A 12,949-nucleotide genomic window follows, 5' to 3' on the forward strand; every position below is an offset into this window, starting at 1 on the left:
GGGGGGGGGGGGGGGTATAGAAGGGAGAGGAAAAGAAACAGCTAGAATTGGACTGTTTTAGTCATGTTTTAGATTATGTTGGTTTAAAAGCTTGACAGCTTGATGGGTAGTTTGTCACTGGGAAAGAGGCCAGACAAATCCCCGACTATGGCTAAGATCGACGCTTTTTTTATTTTAAGGCAACGAAACCAGGTAAGATAACAACGAAAACCCCACCATCACCACGAACGCTCGTCGTGTTCTACAATCATAAGAAAATACCGCCGTCTGTCAGGCGTCAGCGCTGGGAAACGTGTTTAGATAATCGGTCTCCCTGTAAAAAAACTCTTCCTCACCTTTTCTCTGTCTTCGACGAGATCGCTGAGCGGGTCGTCCATGTCCAGAATTCCTCCGTCAGCGTACTCCAAGTGGTGAATGTTCACCTCCAACTCCCCGTCCTGTCAAAATACATGAACTCACATTAGCCTGAGGGGATAAAGACAACTGATTGGATGACTGAGTTCAGACAGCTCTACCTAATGTATTTTTTGTTTTTGTTAAAGGAAGAACTCCTGCATCCCTGAGTCCTGTAGGGTCACACAGAACAGCGCTCAAGCACTGATTTCTCAATGTTTTTAAAGGACTAAACCCCCCCTAAAGGAGCTGGAAAGGAGGGACCGGGTTCGTGTTTGGCTCACATGAGGTCCAACAGGTTTGAAATGTTCCAGAACGGCGAAGCCCCGGGAACAGGCAGGACGGTTCCTCTTCTGGACAAAGATCTCCGAGCTTGTTCCTGGGAAACCCTTCTTCTCTGCAGCCGTCACAATGACTCAATCTGGACGCCAGTTATTTTCTGCCCAGTCTCTTCCGGCTCATTCCCATCACAGCCGCTGCTGTACGTCACACCAACCACTTGGTGACGGCGTCCCGCAGGTCGCCGGCTCCTATCTTACGCCGTGATGTGCGTCACTTCCTCAATCTGCCGGGCCATTTCCCCTTCAACTACGGTTCCCGCTCTTCTCCGCCGCCCTTCTCGCTGTCATCTTTCTCATGGTTCACTTCTGTTTATAGCCAATAGTCCACTCCAATCGGCTCAGCAGTTCATACCTGTACGGCACATGACACGCTAAGGGCTCTGTTTGCACCGTAGCTGACGTTCTTACGGTTTATTAGTTGGCTAAACAAGTACAGGTGTAATAAAAACAAGCGACCAAGATTTCGCTCCACCTGCATGACGGTGTTTAGAGTACAGCTGGCACGCTGGTCTGCAGAGGGAAAGGAGGGAGGAGGAGAAACTGAACGAAGGTCAGAGTTTATACACCCCAGGAGCTGCACAAAGCCCGGTGCATCACATTTACACAGAAAAATATAAAGAAGTTCATGAACAATGCCATCTTCCTCTTTTAGCAATCTTGTACAAACAACAGTTTGTTGTGGAGCCGTTTGGTGCATCTGAGGAGGAATTTATTTGTAAACGATCGATTTAAGGACATTTTAAAGTGAAAAATGTCTGTAGTTCTGTTTTCTGTCTAATACAAGCACAAACGAATAAATGTTTGACAAAACCTGATCGTTCATAGCGACGTGCAGCAGGAAATGGCCTGTTAGGAACTGTTGGTACCAATAAGCAGAACCACATTAAGCTGTATTATTTTATACGAGCGATTGTTCTGAAAGGCTGGAATGGCTTCGGTTGGGACTGACCTTCTGTTTTATCACACAGGGAACTCACACCGGTCTGGTTGCAGGTAAATGCAAAAAGAACGGCACAAAAAAAAGTAAAGTTTTGGTTTTCCGTGCTTTTAAAGGAGGTCCAGGGATTTCTATCTGACATAAACCGAGCCGACAGCAAACACAAACATCCTGCAGTTTTCACACAGTGACGTCTTACTAGACACCAGACATTTCAGTAAAAAGGTTTATTTAAAACAGAATCACCTTTAAAAGTTAAGTTTTCAGCTAACAGAGTCTACATTCAAGTCTGTCTAATATTAATACTTCTCTATGAGAGTGCACAACGCTAAAACAAAAATATTAAAATAAAACACGTTTGAAATACTTGGACAGGGGCAGCACACGTACTATGAAGGTCCCAAAAGGCATCTTCACAAAACACAGGGACCAGAAAATCAGGCCCAACCCGACCGTCTCCTGCATTCTTCTGCTGCTAACCGACCGTTTATGTGCTGGCGGAGGGCGTGATCACAAACATCACAACAACGAGTGAGCGCCGGTTTGGGATGACCACATATTACCAGCATGCACCATGGCTTCCCTAAAACAAAAAACAAGCAGGGAGGACTAGATTAGACTGCGAGATTAAAAACTGTTAATGAGCATCGCCTCTGCAGAAGAGTTTAAGCACACTTCTTATACGTGAAGCCTTAAACACGCTTCTTCAGCTACCAGCGAGTTGACGACACTTCAGAGCGATGATAATCCCTTCGAAAGGTAAAAAGGGCAGGAAGGAGTTTGTCTCCTGGTAATTCCTTCGCTCGTCACATTAAACAAATAACCAGAGAGTCAGAGGAAAATCAGCTTTCCTTTCTTTCTCTCCCCCACGCGCCTGATGAGCGAATATGTCTGGGCGATGAAACACTGGAGCCAAATTCTGCGACGCAGGAGCTGCGGCGAGGTCGGGGGGGGTCAATGTGTTATTACAAAGCCACGTGAGCAAAGTGAGATTAAAACCCGTCTTTGATGAAGACAGCAATGGGAATTCAAATCAGATCGTTGCATCGATACGGTCAGACGTATCGCCGCGTCAGGTCACAGGAAGCGTAACTCCAGATTGTTCATTTCACCTGTCCCACAGCAGGTATTATTCAAAACCTGACCTCGGCAGTTTTATTTAGAAATGCAGACGAACACGTGACATCCAGCGAAGCCTGAAGCTGCAGAGGAAGAGAAACAGCAGGTCGGAACAGTTGCATTAAACTTTAAAAAAATAAAAATGCATTCTGCATAGCTGGGCTGTGACGCACACGCCAGCCTGCCGACAATGGCCGACCGAGTCCTCTTCCTCCTGCACAGATGAGGTGCTTCCAGCTTGTTCGCTGGGCTGTAACCTGGTGGGCCGCAATCAGCGACAGCGGCCGTCTGAGTCGCCGCGACGCTCAGCCCCGTCAGGCTACGGGCCCATTCTCATGCCGTCGGGCTACAGGCCCGTTCTCATGCTGTAACCAAGACAAGCGGAGGCTCGCCAGCCGGCACCTGGAATTCCACATATTTGAGAGTTGTTCCTAACTCGATAGTCTTGAACTTTCAGCCAGACAAAACAAACCTCTCGGATGTCCTCCCAGGGGAAAAAAAATCTGCTGAACAGACTCAATATTTATTACAGCCTCTCATAACCAGCAGCTTGGTGTGGCCCTAGAAGAGCTCACCTGTAACACAAATAAGCCTTTTTCTGACAATTAAGGTGTGTGTTTTGTTGCCAAACTTTCCATCCATCATTTCTTTACATTTCGCTCCAAGTTTTATCTTTTCACTGATTCTGAGAAACATTCACATCTGAAGGCCAAAAGAGCCACAACTAAAATAAGTGTATCAAAAGCAAGTGAGCGGGTACCTGAAAGTCATTTCCGTTGTAAATATGGCAAAATTGGGGCGAATGGAGGACTAATCTGCTAAATTACACAACAAATTCAAAATAAATAAATCTGTGGTAGCATGTCCCATAGAGTGATGAATCCAAATTAAGGTTTTTTGGGGAGGGCTGAAATCAACAGCACGTACAGTGAAGGTCAGAAGAGATTTCAAAAGGCATCTATAAAACACGGTGGCATAGCTGTCATGGTTTGCAGCTGCATCCCAACCACTGATGATGTTCTTGTAATTATGAACAGAGAAACGCAGCATCAGATGTCTGTTCGTCATCCTGAAGACTCCTGAGTGCACCCTGAGCTGATTTATTTCATGTACTTCTGTTAATTTCAGCACTTATTCTCTACTTTTACAGAAAAATATAAGGAAACAGATGAATGGTTTGAGGGTTTTGTCACCATGTCTTTTTCTAATCTACACAGTGCTTTACAGACTCCCACATTCCTCAACTTTCTTCAGCTAAGCAGCAACAGAAAGACCTCTACATACGTTAGCGCCGTCCTGACAACGTGCAAATGCGCTGCTCACAAAGCGCGTTCTATAAAAAGCTTTTTTTTTAAAGTTTCATAGCTGTTTTCTTGACAGTGGCGGGATGAAAGCAGGCTGAGGTGGCGTTTAAATAAACTGCTAATTAGGAACCGCTGCAGAATCCACATCAACACACACCGCTGGTGATTAAAACCACGGTTCTGACACCGGCCCTGCTGTCGGCGGAGAGGTCGGCGAGCGAGTCTGGTCCGATCCGTTTGGCCCTGGCTGACAGGCGCGGCGAGCTGGACTCTCCTGGTGACGATGCTGAGTCAGAGGCGAGCATCAGCTACTAATTAACGTGCTTCGCGAAAGGCAATCAAGGCCCAGGTGGATTCTAATCACACGGTCACATTTAGGCTTGTGCGCCGCAGCGTGTCACGCCGAGAGTCAACAGGGGCTGAGTGGGCTTGGCTGTCAGTGAAGCAAAGACTCGACAGCTCAGGGGATCACCGACTGAGATGAGCTCTTCTTTGTGTGTGTGTCTTCATCCACTGAGAGGAAGCAATCCATCGAGCCGTCCAGCCACCCAGTCGCTCCCCCCAGCCCACCCCCCAGGGAGGGCGTGTGGGCAGGCTGAGTGCGGACTGGCCAACCGATAAGACCGGGGCCTGTCACCATTCCTAATCCCCAATCACTCACAGGACAAAGCCTCCTGTCCGCCACGCACCTCTCCAACTGTGGCCGCATTCAAGACACCAAACAGTCAACTTCCACCTGCCCGCGGAGATACCGGGGCGAGGCGGGGCGGCGGCGATGGGGGGGCTGTTGTAGAGGCAGACGGCAGAGTCTGCAGCCCGCACCGCTCACGTCCTCACACATGAGAACACTATCAGGCTAAGACAGCACGCACCCACGCCGCTGATTAATAAAAAGGTCAGGCCGGCAGAATGATTAATGTTCAACTGATTGCAACATTACGGCAGAAAGGTTCGAGGGTTTGCATCTTTGCGTGTTTGGAAGGTGTCAGCGCACAAACAAAAACATCCAACTCTGGACTAAATTATACGCTTGGCTTTGAATTTCTTAAACATTTACATTTTAACACTTTTCTGCACCAAAATTTCTCCCACGACAGCTTGGTCCCTCCTCTCCGACTTCGCCCAGTGCTGCTCCTCCAGGACTCTCAGCTGAACAAAACACATCCACACCTCCGAACACCAACGAACAATACCGTTCCTCCGTTAATTAGACACAATGGCAGGAAATATACGAGGCACAGAGCTGAAGGACAGGCAGACAAAAACAAGACCTATAACTGACTTTAAATGGTTAATATCCATCTGAAACAAGGATAGACTCGATATTAAAAAGGTAATAAATTAAAGGTGGACATGCTGAAAATGAATCTAATGAACATTTTTGCCTTGCTTCTCAGACTTTGTTTAACTCCAATTTTTACATAATGCATGACTGAGAAATGCATTTCCTTTCAAATATCTTCAAATCTACGTGTATAAACAAAATGAAAAGATGGCAATATCATCAAACGATTTGTCCTGAATGCGCTGAAGGTCATCTGTGTGTTTTGTAACACATTTTATGTTTCCAATATTGTGAGGAAGTTAAAAACTAGCATATGTGAAACTCCAGTCTGGCTAAGTTGTGGTGGTTTTGAAAATTTGCTTTGCAAATGGTGCTTTTTGTAACATTATAGCTCACTTCTGTTTAATATACAAACTCTGTACGCAACCCGTTTTAAGATTGCCCACCTGTTCAAACTGGAAGAAGTAGATTTTACAGCAAATTGAGTCATTTTCTATATTCAGGAGCAAATAATTTAACTAAAGGTGCATTTACAGGAAATGCTTTAGCTGTAATCAAACCAATAAAAACCAGACTGAAAAGATGGATAGGAAACACTTCTCTGAGGAAATAAAACACTTTTCTGAACTAGGTTTAACTTAATAATTAGGTTTGTGTGTAATTTTTCTATAAAACGTGATTGTTTTTTTTAAGCTTTAGGAAGAAAATAAAGTGCAATATTTGTTTTAGGGCTAGGCTAACTATAAATACACATAAACAGGTCTGAACTTGATTTCTGTAGCATCATAGCTAATTTTTTTAAGTGTTTTAAAACGTTTTACACATACAGCTGCTTTTAGGAGTCACTTCGAGTTTCCATGTTTAATATATTAGTCATATTAAAAGTACTGCACTTAATGGAGCATTTTATTTTTTAAAAAGTTGATTTTATCTGTCAAAAAAACTACATACTGAAACGTTAGCAGTGTCATTAAAGCTAGCTGCTAACGTTAGCTAACTATATAGGGTCTGCGCTTGATTTATGTAGCATCTTAGTTTAGTTTTAAAAGTGTTTTTAAACTTTTTACACAAATAGCTGCTTTTAGGAGTAACTTTGAATTTCCATGTTTTATACATTAGTAATTTAACAAGTGCTGCACATGTTTGAGCAATAAAAACATTGTTTTTATCAGTCAAAACAAATTCATATCAAAACGTTAGCACTGTCAATAAAGCTAGCTGCTAACGTTAGCTAACAACTCAACATATAGGGTCTGCGCTTGATTTATGTAGCATCTTAGCAAATTTCTTTAAGTGTTTTTACATTTTTTTTACACATAAAGCTGCTTTTATGAGTAACTTGGAGTTTCCATGTTTTATATATTAGTAATTTAAAACCTCCTGCGCACGTTTGAGCAATTTATGTCCTGAAAACGACGTTTTTATGTGAGAAAACGGACCACAGAAACGTTAGCACGGTCTCATAAGCTAGTTGCTAACGTTAGCTCTGCTATTGATGACATAACTACTAGGCGTGTCACGTGACCCACACCTCAAGCCCAGGTGTATGGGAGCCGTCTGTTATGGAGGAAAACAGAGGAAAAGAAAGAAGGAAACAGTGTCCATAAACATAAAACAATAAAATAAGAAACGGCGACTTAAAAGTAAACGCCGTGTGGAAGTTTATGAGAGTTTCTGTTTACCTGCTCCACCACCCTGCGGTACCTCCGCGTCGCCTGGTCGACCAAATCCCGGACCGTCCATCCGCCTTTGCACGGGACCACCACCGCGGTGTCCCCGAAAGTCACGGTAACTTTCATATCCGCAGTGTCAAATACAAAAAAAGCGCTTAAAAAAGTTAAATAAATCACAAAAAGCCAGAGACACAGAGAGAGAGACTCCCGGAGGCGGAGAGACGAAGACACCTGTCAGTCGAAACCGGAGCAACAGGTGTCTCAGGTCCGGGGCTGACGACCTGAAGGTGGCTTCACCGAGTCCGACTGAGGGCTAAACCCGCAGCGAGCGCCCTCGTTTCACCGGAAAAGGCGGTAATTGAGACGGCGGAATGGGTTCGCGTGACGTCGAGAGCCGCGCGCTGATACTCCCAAAAACAAAAACAAACCCGGAAGAATCTCAGCGCCTGCCGGCCTCCTGGAGCCGGAAACCTGCTCCCTGCTTTAATAATGCGCGCGTCCGTTTATAAAAACAAACACAAATCATTACCCTTTCATTTCTTTTTACAGAAACAAAAAGAATTCACATCTCCTATCTTGGAGGCCAAAGCTCAGATTATGTGTTGGGGATGACTCTCAGCTACTACCACACGAACTGGCCTGTGGACATTTTTCTGTTCGCTAGGTTCCATTAGCTGTGGCGTCCATCTTAAATTAAGCTGACTCCAAAAGTTAATCATTTGTGGGGTTACACCTGGCGGTGATTAACTGAAAGTTTCATTAAAATCCATCCAGCGGTGGGTGAGATATTTTGCTAACAGACAAACGGGGTTGGCTCTGACAGTTAAAACCAGTGTTTTAAGGCAAAGATCTTGTGTAATGAGTAGCGTTTGGAGCACAGGTTGTGAACGACTCTCAGCTACTACCACACCAAATTTCAGCTCAATATCTGTAAAACTGCCCGGGTTAGAGCTATTTCTGTGCTTTCTAAATTCAGCTGGCTGTGGCGGCCATCTTAAATTGAGTTGGATACAAAAGTTAATCAGCTGTAGATGAACATCCAGTGATAAACGTCTGAGAGTTTCACGTAAATCCGTTCATCGGTTCATGAGATATTTCGCTAACAGACAAACAGCGTTAAAGGATAAAGATTTTAAAGCAAACCGTCTGTCTGTTAGCAAAATATCTCACGAACCGCTGGATGGATTGGAGTGAAACTCTCAGACGTTTATCACGGGATGAACCTCAAGAACTCATTCACTTTTCGAGCTGACCCAGTTTAAAATGGCTGCCGCAGCCAACTGATTTTGAAAAGCACAAAAATGGCTCTAACTAGGTCAGTTTTACAGATATTGAGCTGAAATTTAGCGTGGTAGTAGCTGAGACTGATCCTCAAAGTGTGACCAAAAGACTTTATTTTAAAGCTTTAACCTAGCTGCACGTCAAAACGGGAAAACTTTGTTTTTTAAAAGCTTTTTGTCGTCTCGGCGTGTGACCTGAAAAACACACACTCCGTCCGAAACTATTTCACCTGAAAGCAAAACCGGTCTGGCAGAAATACCGGCTGGCAGCGTTTTGCATACCTTTCACTCGGTGACATCACTTCCTCTTTTTAAACAAAGAAAAAGTTCCCAGCATGCCTTTCTGCTGCAGCTGTTGAACACAGAGCATCAAAAAAAGGCCTCATTTTGAATCGTTTTTTTCAAGCGGATACTATCGGTCTATCGAGCCATTTCGTTTTATTATTTATCATTTCGCCTCTCTTCGCGGAGTCCCTTGAATCCTTCGTTTTGGACGTGAGGCACAGCAGCCGAAGTGTCGGCCATCAATAACAGCCGAAGAGTGATGGAGGTTTTGTTGCTTTGTTCAGCTCTCCGAGTGCAATTTACAAGAGCGGGTCGATAGCGCCGCTGATTTGCTTTCAGCCTTCGAGCGGCAGGCGGTGGTGGGGGGGGCTCTTTTTCTTTCTTCTTCTTCTTCTTCTTTCTAAAGAGCAGAATTGACACGTTCTCAGCGGCGGTGCGACCGCCCTCGCCTTCTGGCCCGGCGTGAGACGGAGAGGCCGCTCGATAGCCGAGACTCGCTTGGCTTCCCCGCCGCGCCGCTTTACAACCGCGGAGGCCCCGAGTCGGCGTTGAGTCGGCGTCAAGGGTTCGCTCCGGGCCACGACGGGCGATGTGCGTAAAATTCCACTTCCTGTTTGAGGGTCCTCCAACGACCGAGCCAACTGGAATTCAAGATGGCCGACTGACGATAGGAAACACAAAAATGGCTGTAATTCAGCCGATTTTACAGATTTTGGGGTAAAATCTGGCGGGGTGGTCGCTGAGAGTCATCCACAACTTGTCCTCCAAGCAAGATCTGTTCCTGTCTTGTCTGTTAGCAAAATATCTCCTGAACCGCCGAACAGATTTCAATGAAACTCCCAGAAGGTGATCATTGGAACCACGTTTATAACTGATTCGATTTCGGAGTCAATCCAAATCAAGATGGCCGCCACAGCCAACTGACCTTAGAAAACACAGAAGTGTCTACAGCTCAGTCAGATTTACAGATATTGAGCTAGAATCTGGCGTGGTAGTAGCTGAGAGTACTTGTCTGTGAGGAAACAAGCTGCCGACGACACAGGCCTCAGCTGACCCAGTCCGCCTCGATCGGCGCCCGGGACGATGGGGCGGAGTCAGCGATCAGCAGCAGCAATCGAGCCGCAGGTGATCGCGACCCCGAAGCAGGTTTGTGAGCTCGTCGTGTCGTCAGCGCAGATTTTCACACCGTCTCTGAAGCGGGGGACGTGTTTTCTCACCTTTTTTATTCTTTTCTCTCCCAGCGAAGGATCCACAGAGGATCCCGTCTCGACTGTTGCATCCGTCTAATTAGACTAATTAGATTTCTCTCATTGATGGGTGAGAACGAGACTTTATATTCAGGAGGCTGGCAGTCTCACAAACACACACACACTCAGCCTCACACACACACACACACACACACTCAGCCTCACACACACACACACACACACACTCAGCCTCACGCACACACACACATCCCCTAATGGAGCAAATTAGCACCCTGGCACAAACCAGGCTTTTCACTCATTCCACCTACACCTCCTCCTCCTCCTTCACCTCCTCCTCCTCCTCCTTCACCTCCACCTCCTCCTCCTCCTCCTTCACCTCCTCCACCTCCTCCTCCTCCTCTTAACTTAACGGGGGGCAACATTTGCCACAAACCCAAACCAGGCGGAAGAGGTGGAATGGGAAAAAGGTTAACTTCCAGAGGAAACAAGAAAACTACACGTCGCCTCGCTGTCCCCCTTTTGTTTCAAGATGGCCACATAGCTGAGAAACGAGCAGAAAGGTCAAAAGTCAGAAAGTTCATTTTGGTTTCATGTGATATCAACCAATCAGTTTTCCTAATTTATCCTTTAATCGAAGCTTTCTAACATTCGTGTCTTCAGAAATAATTCCTTTTAATTTTCTTTCTAATGGACTGTTGAGACTTGAGGCTGCCGGAGCGCCGGGAAATCCCTTCTTATAATGTTTGGTGTCCCCCAGAGCTGGAATTCCTGACGGCATCATTTCAGACAATGACTCAGTCTAGAGAAAGTCCCTCTCCGTGGCTCGGTCCGAGCGTGCGGCGCGTTCAGCCGAGGCCGTAGGAGTTCTGGGGGAGCCGTGAAGAGACGCGACGAGGTGCAGGTGTGCGTCTGTGCCAGCGGTGATGAGAGCGCTAATGACAATCCGTCGACCAAACGCGCTCAATTAAGTTATGCAAATGTGCTAATTGCGAATGCGCCGCAGCCGGGCCTCATCAGTTAACCCCCGATGACCCGTTTAAGGCTCCCGGCGAGCAGCGCGGCTTTTCTGCATCCGATGAATGGAAGCCGGGGTTAGACAGGAGGCGGCGGGCGAAAGCCAGATCAAAATTGCTTTCCTGCCAATCAAATGAGAAAAAAGAGAAACCTAATTATCCCCCCCCCACACACACACACACACACCACCACCACCACCACCATCCCGTCTACGATGGACCAGAACAATTACACCATAATTAGTTCGTCAGACGAGGCCCGGACTGATCCAGGCACAACTCGGGATGTTCCCGTCGTGGCTAAAATGGCGCCGAGGCGGGAAAAGAACTTCATGGAGAGGACGGCAGCGCCGGGGAGCCCCCCTGACCCCCGTACTTTAAATCTTCCATGCCGCCGTGGGGCGAGACAGAGGTTGTTATTCGATCGACTGGACCCGGGCCTGATTCGATGGCGAGGTGGCGCTGGGGGCGTGTCTGTGTGTGTCTGTGTGTGTGTGTGGTTTTGTCGAGGTTGGTTTTTTTTTAAGGAGAAGAAGAAGAATCGAGCCTCAATCGTTTCTCGGCGTCCTGCATCCTGCCGGCTGTGAATAGGCTGTGATTGCTCGCAGCACAAAGGCGTCGGGGTTGTGGGGAGGGGGGGGGGCACAGGTAATGACTGAGCGCTCCGGCAGCAGCTAGCCGCTCAAACATTTGGTTGGCGGGAGCGGTTGCCATGGAGACCGCACCATTCGATCGGCGCCATGCTTGTTTTTTCTTCTTTCTGGGGGGGCAAATAGCGCCGTTTAATACCAACGGGTCGCACACAGTGAGGCTTTGTGCAGCAGAAAGGCGACGGCGGCACGAGTCGACTTCATTACGCCACCTTTACGACGCCCCCCCCCACACACACACTGCCAATTACGCCGCTGATTTGTGTAAATGAGGGAACTAAAGTCCTTTTGTTTAAAATAAAAAAAATGGATGTTTGAAATTGAAAGAATAAAACGATTCTGGTGGCTTTTATTGGACAATTTCAGCTGTTTTCTTTAAATATTTTCTAATTAACCAATTTATGATGAATAAACAATAAAAGTGGAATAAATGACTCAGTGTTTCTGAATTTTATTGACCTGTTGCAACTTTTGGAGGAGTTTTTATGAAATATAAGCAGATTTTAACAAATTTATGAAATTGTTTACATAAAATGATGATTCAGCATTAAAGCTGTTGTTTTCCTGATCATTTTTTATTTTGCAGTCTTAACTACTTCTGCGTTCTTTGTGCTACTACATCCTTAGGTCTTTGACTTTTACACTTTTACAGTATTTAACTGTATTTTCCCTGTAGAAAAGCATTGGGATCGCTTCAGTTCTCTTTGAAGCCGGTGGAGAGCGAGCAGGCAGGTAAGTTGTTCTTGTTTCGAGGAACAGATCCAGATGGCTGACTAGTCGGTGGGGGAATAATCCCAACCAGGGATTCTCAGAGGTAAAAACAACACAACATTTACAATAGATAATAAACGCAGGGCTGGAAACTCCCAGAACTGAAGCCCCGCCCACTTACGGTACAGAGAAATGTACAAAAAAGGTCATCAATTCCAAATTTTCTCTAATATGTTCAGTAATTCAATCATTTTCCTGTTCTCCTCTCACCACCTTGACTCCAAACTCCATTTTCCCAAGCAGCAGTCTAAATAGGGATGGAGGCAGATTAGAGAAAAATAAACTTGCGGCCGCCGGTTTCAGGCTCCCGGGCTGATCGGTGGGTTAAACCCAGGCTTACCGCCGCTTCGTGTCGACTACACTAAGGTTGGGGATGAAAGGAAAGAGCTATTTCTGCCCGAGCTCTCCTTTGTAATTAGTGAGGAATCCATACGGTGTAGCTTCTCAGCCGAGCCGTAATTCTCTTAATTACTCAGAGACGCCTCTTCGATTCAGTCGATATCAAAAGGAGCTTTTCAGGAGCAGCGGCGGCGGGGAAGGTGGTAACTTCGAGGGTGTTTGGTTCCCTCTTTTTCTGCGAGCCGTTCAGGCATGTGCGATTTCCAACAGAGCGTCCGTTTCAGTCAACTTTAAAACTCTAATATTGATCCGAACCTGCTGAAAACCTGCGACCCCCCCCCCCCCCCCCCC

The 12,949-nt window shown here is 46.3% G+C and overlaps 1 protein-coding gene across 1 annotated transcript in view; it reads right to left on the reverse strand.

The window, feature by feature from the left end:
• pard3ba (par-3 family cell polarity regulator beta a) overlaps positions 1-7,472 on the reverse strand; it is a 149,409-nt gene extending 141,937 nt beyond the window's left edge. Inside the window, exons 1-2 of the mRNA XM_017434394.3 lie at positions 7,062-7,472; positions 336-437 (exon numbers count right to left, since the gene is read on the reverse strand). Of these exons, the coding sequence (XP_017289883.1) occupies positions 336-437; positions 7,062-7,178 (219 nt within the window). The 5' untranslated portion in view covers positions 7,179-7,472. The remainder of the gene's footprint in view (positions 1-335; positions 438-7,061) is intronic.
• Positions 7,473-12,949: the final 5,477 nt, after the last annotated feature.

Source organism: Kryptolebias marmoratus, linkage group LG23 (assembly GCF_001649575.2).
Source record: "Kryptolebias marmoratus isolate JLee-2015 linkage group LG23, ASM164957v2, whole genome shotgun sequence".
In the NCBI taxonomy this organism is placed as follows: Eukaryota; Metazoa; Chordata; class Actinopteri; order Cyprinodontiformes; family Rivulidae; genus Kryptolebias; species Kryptolebias marmoratus.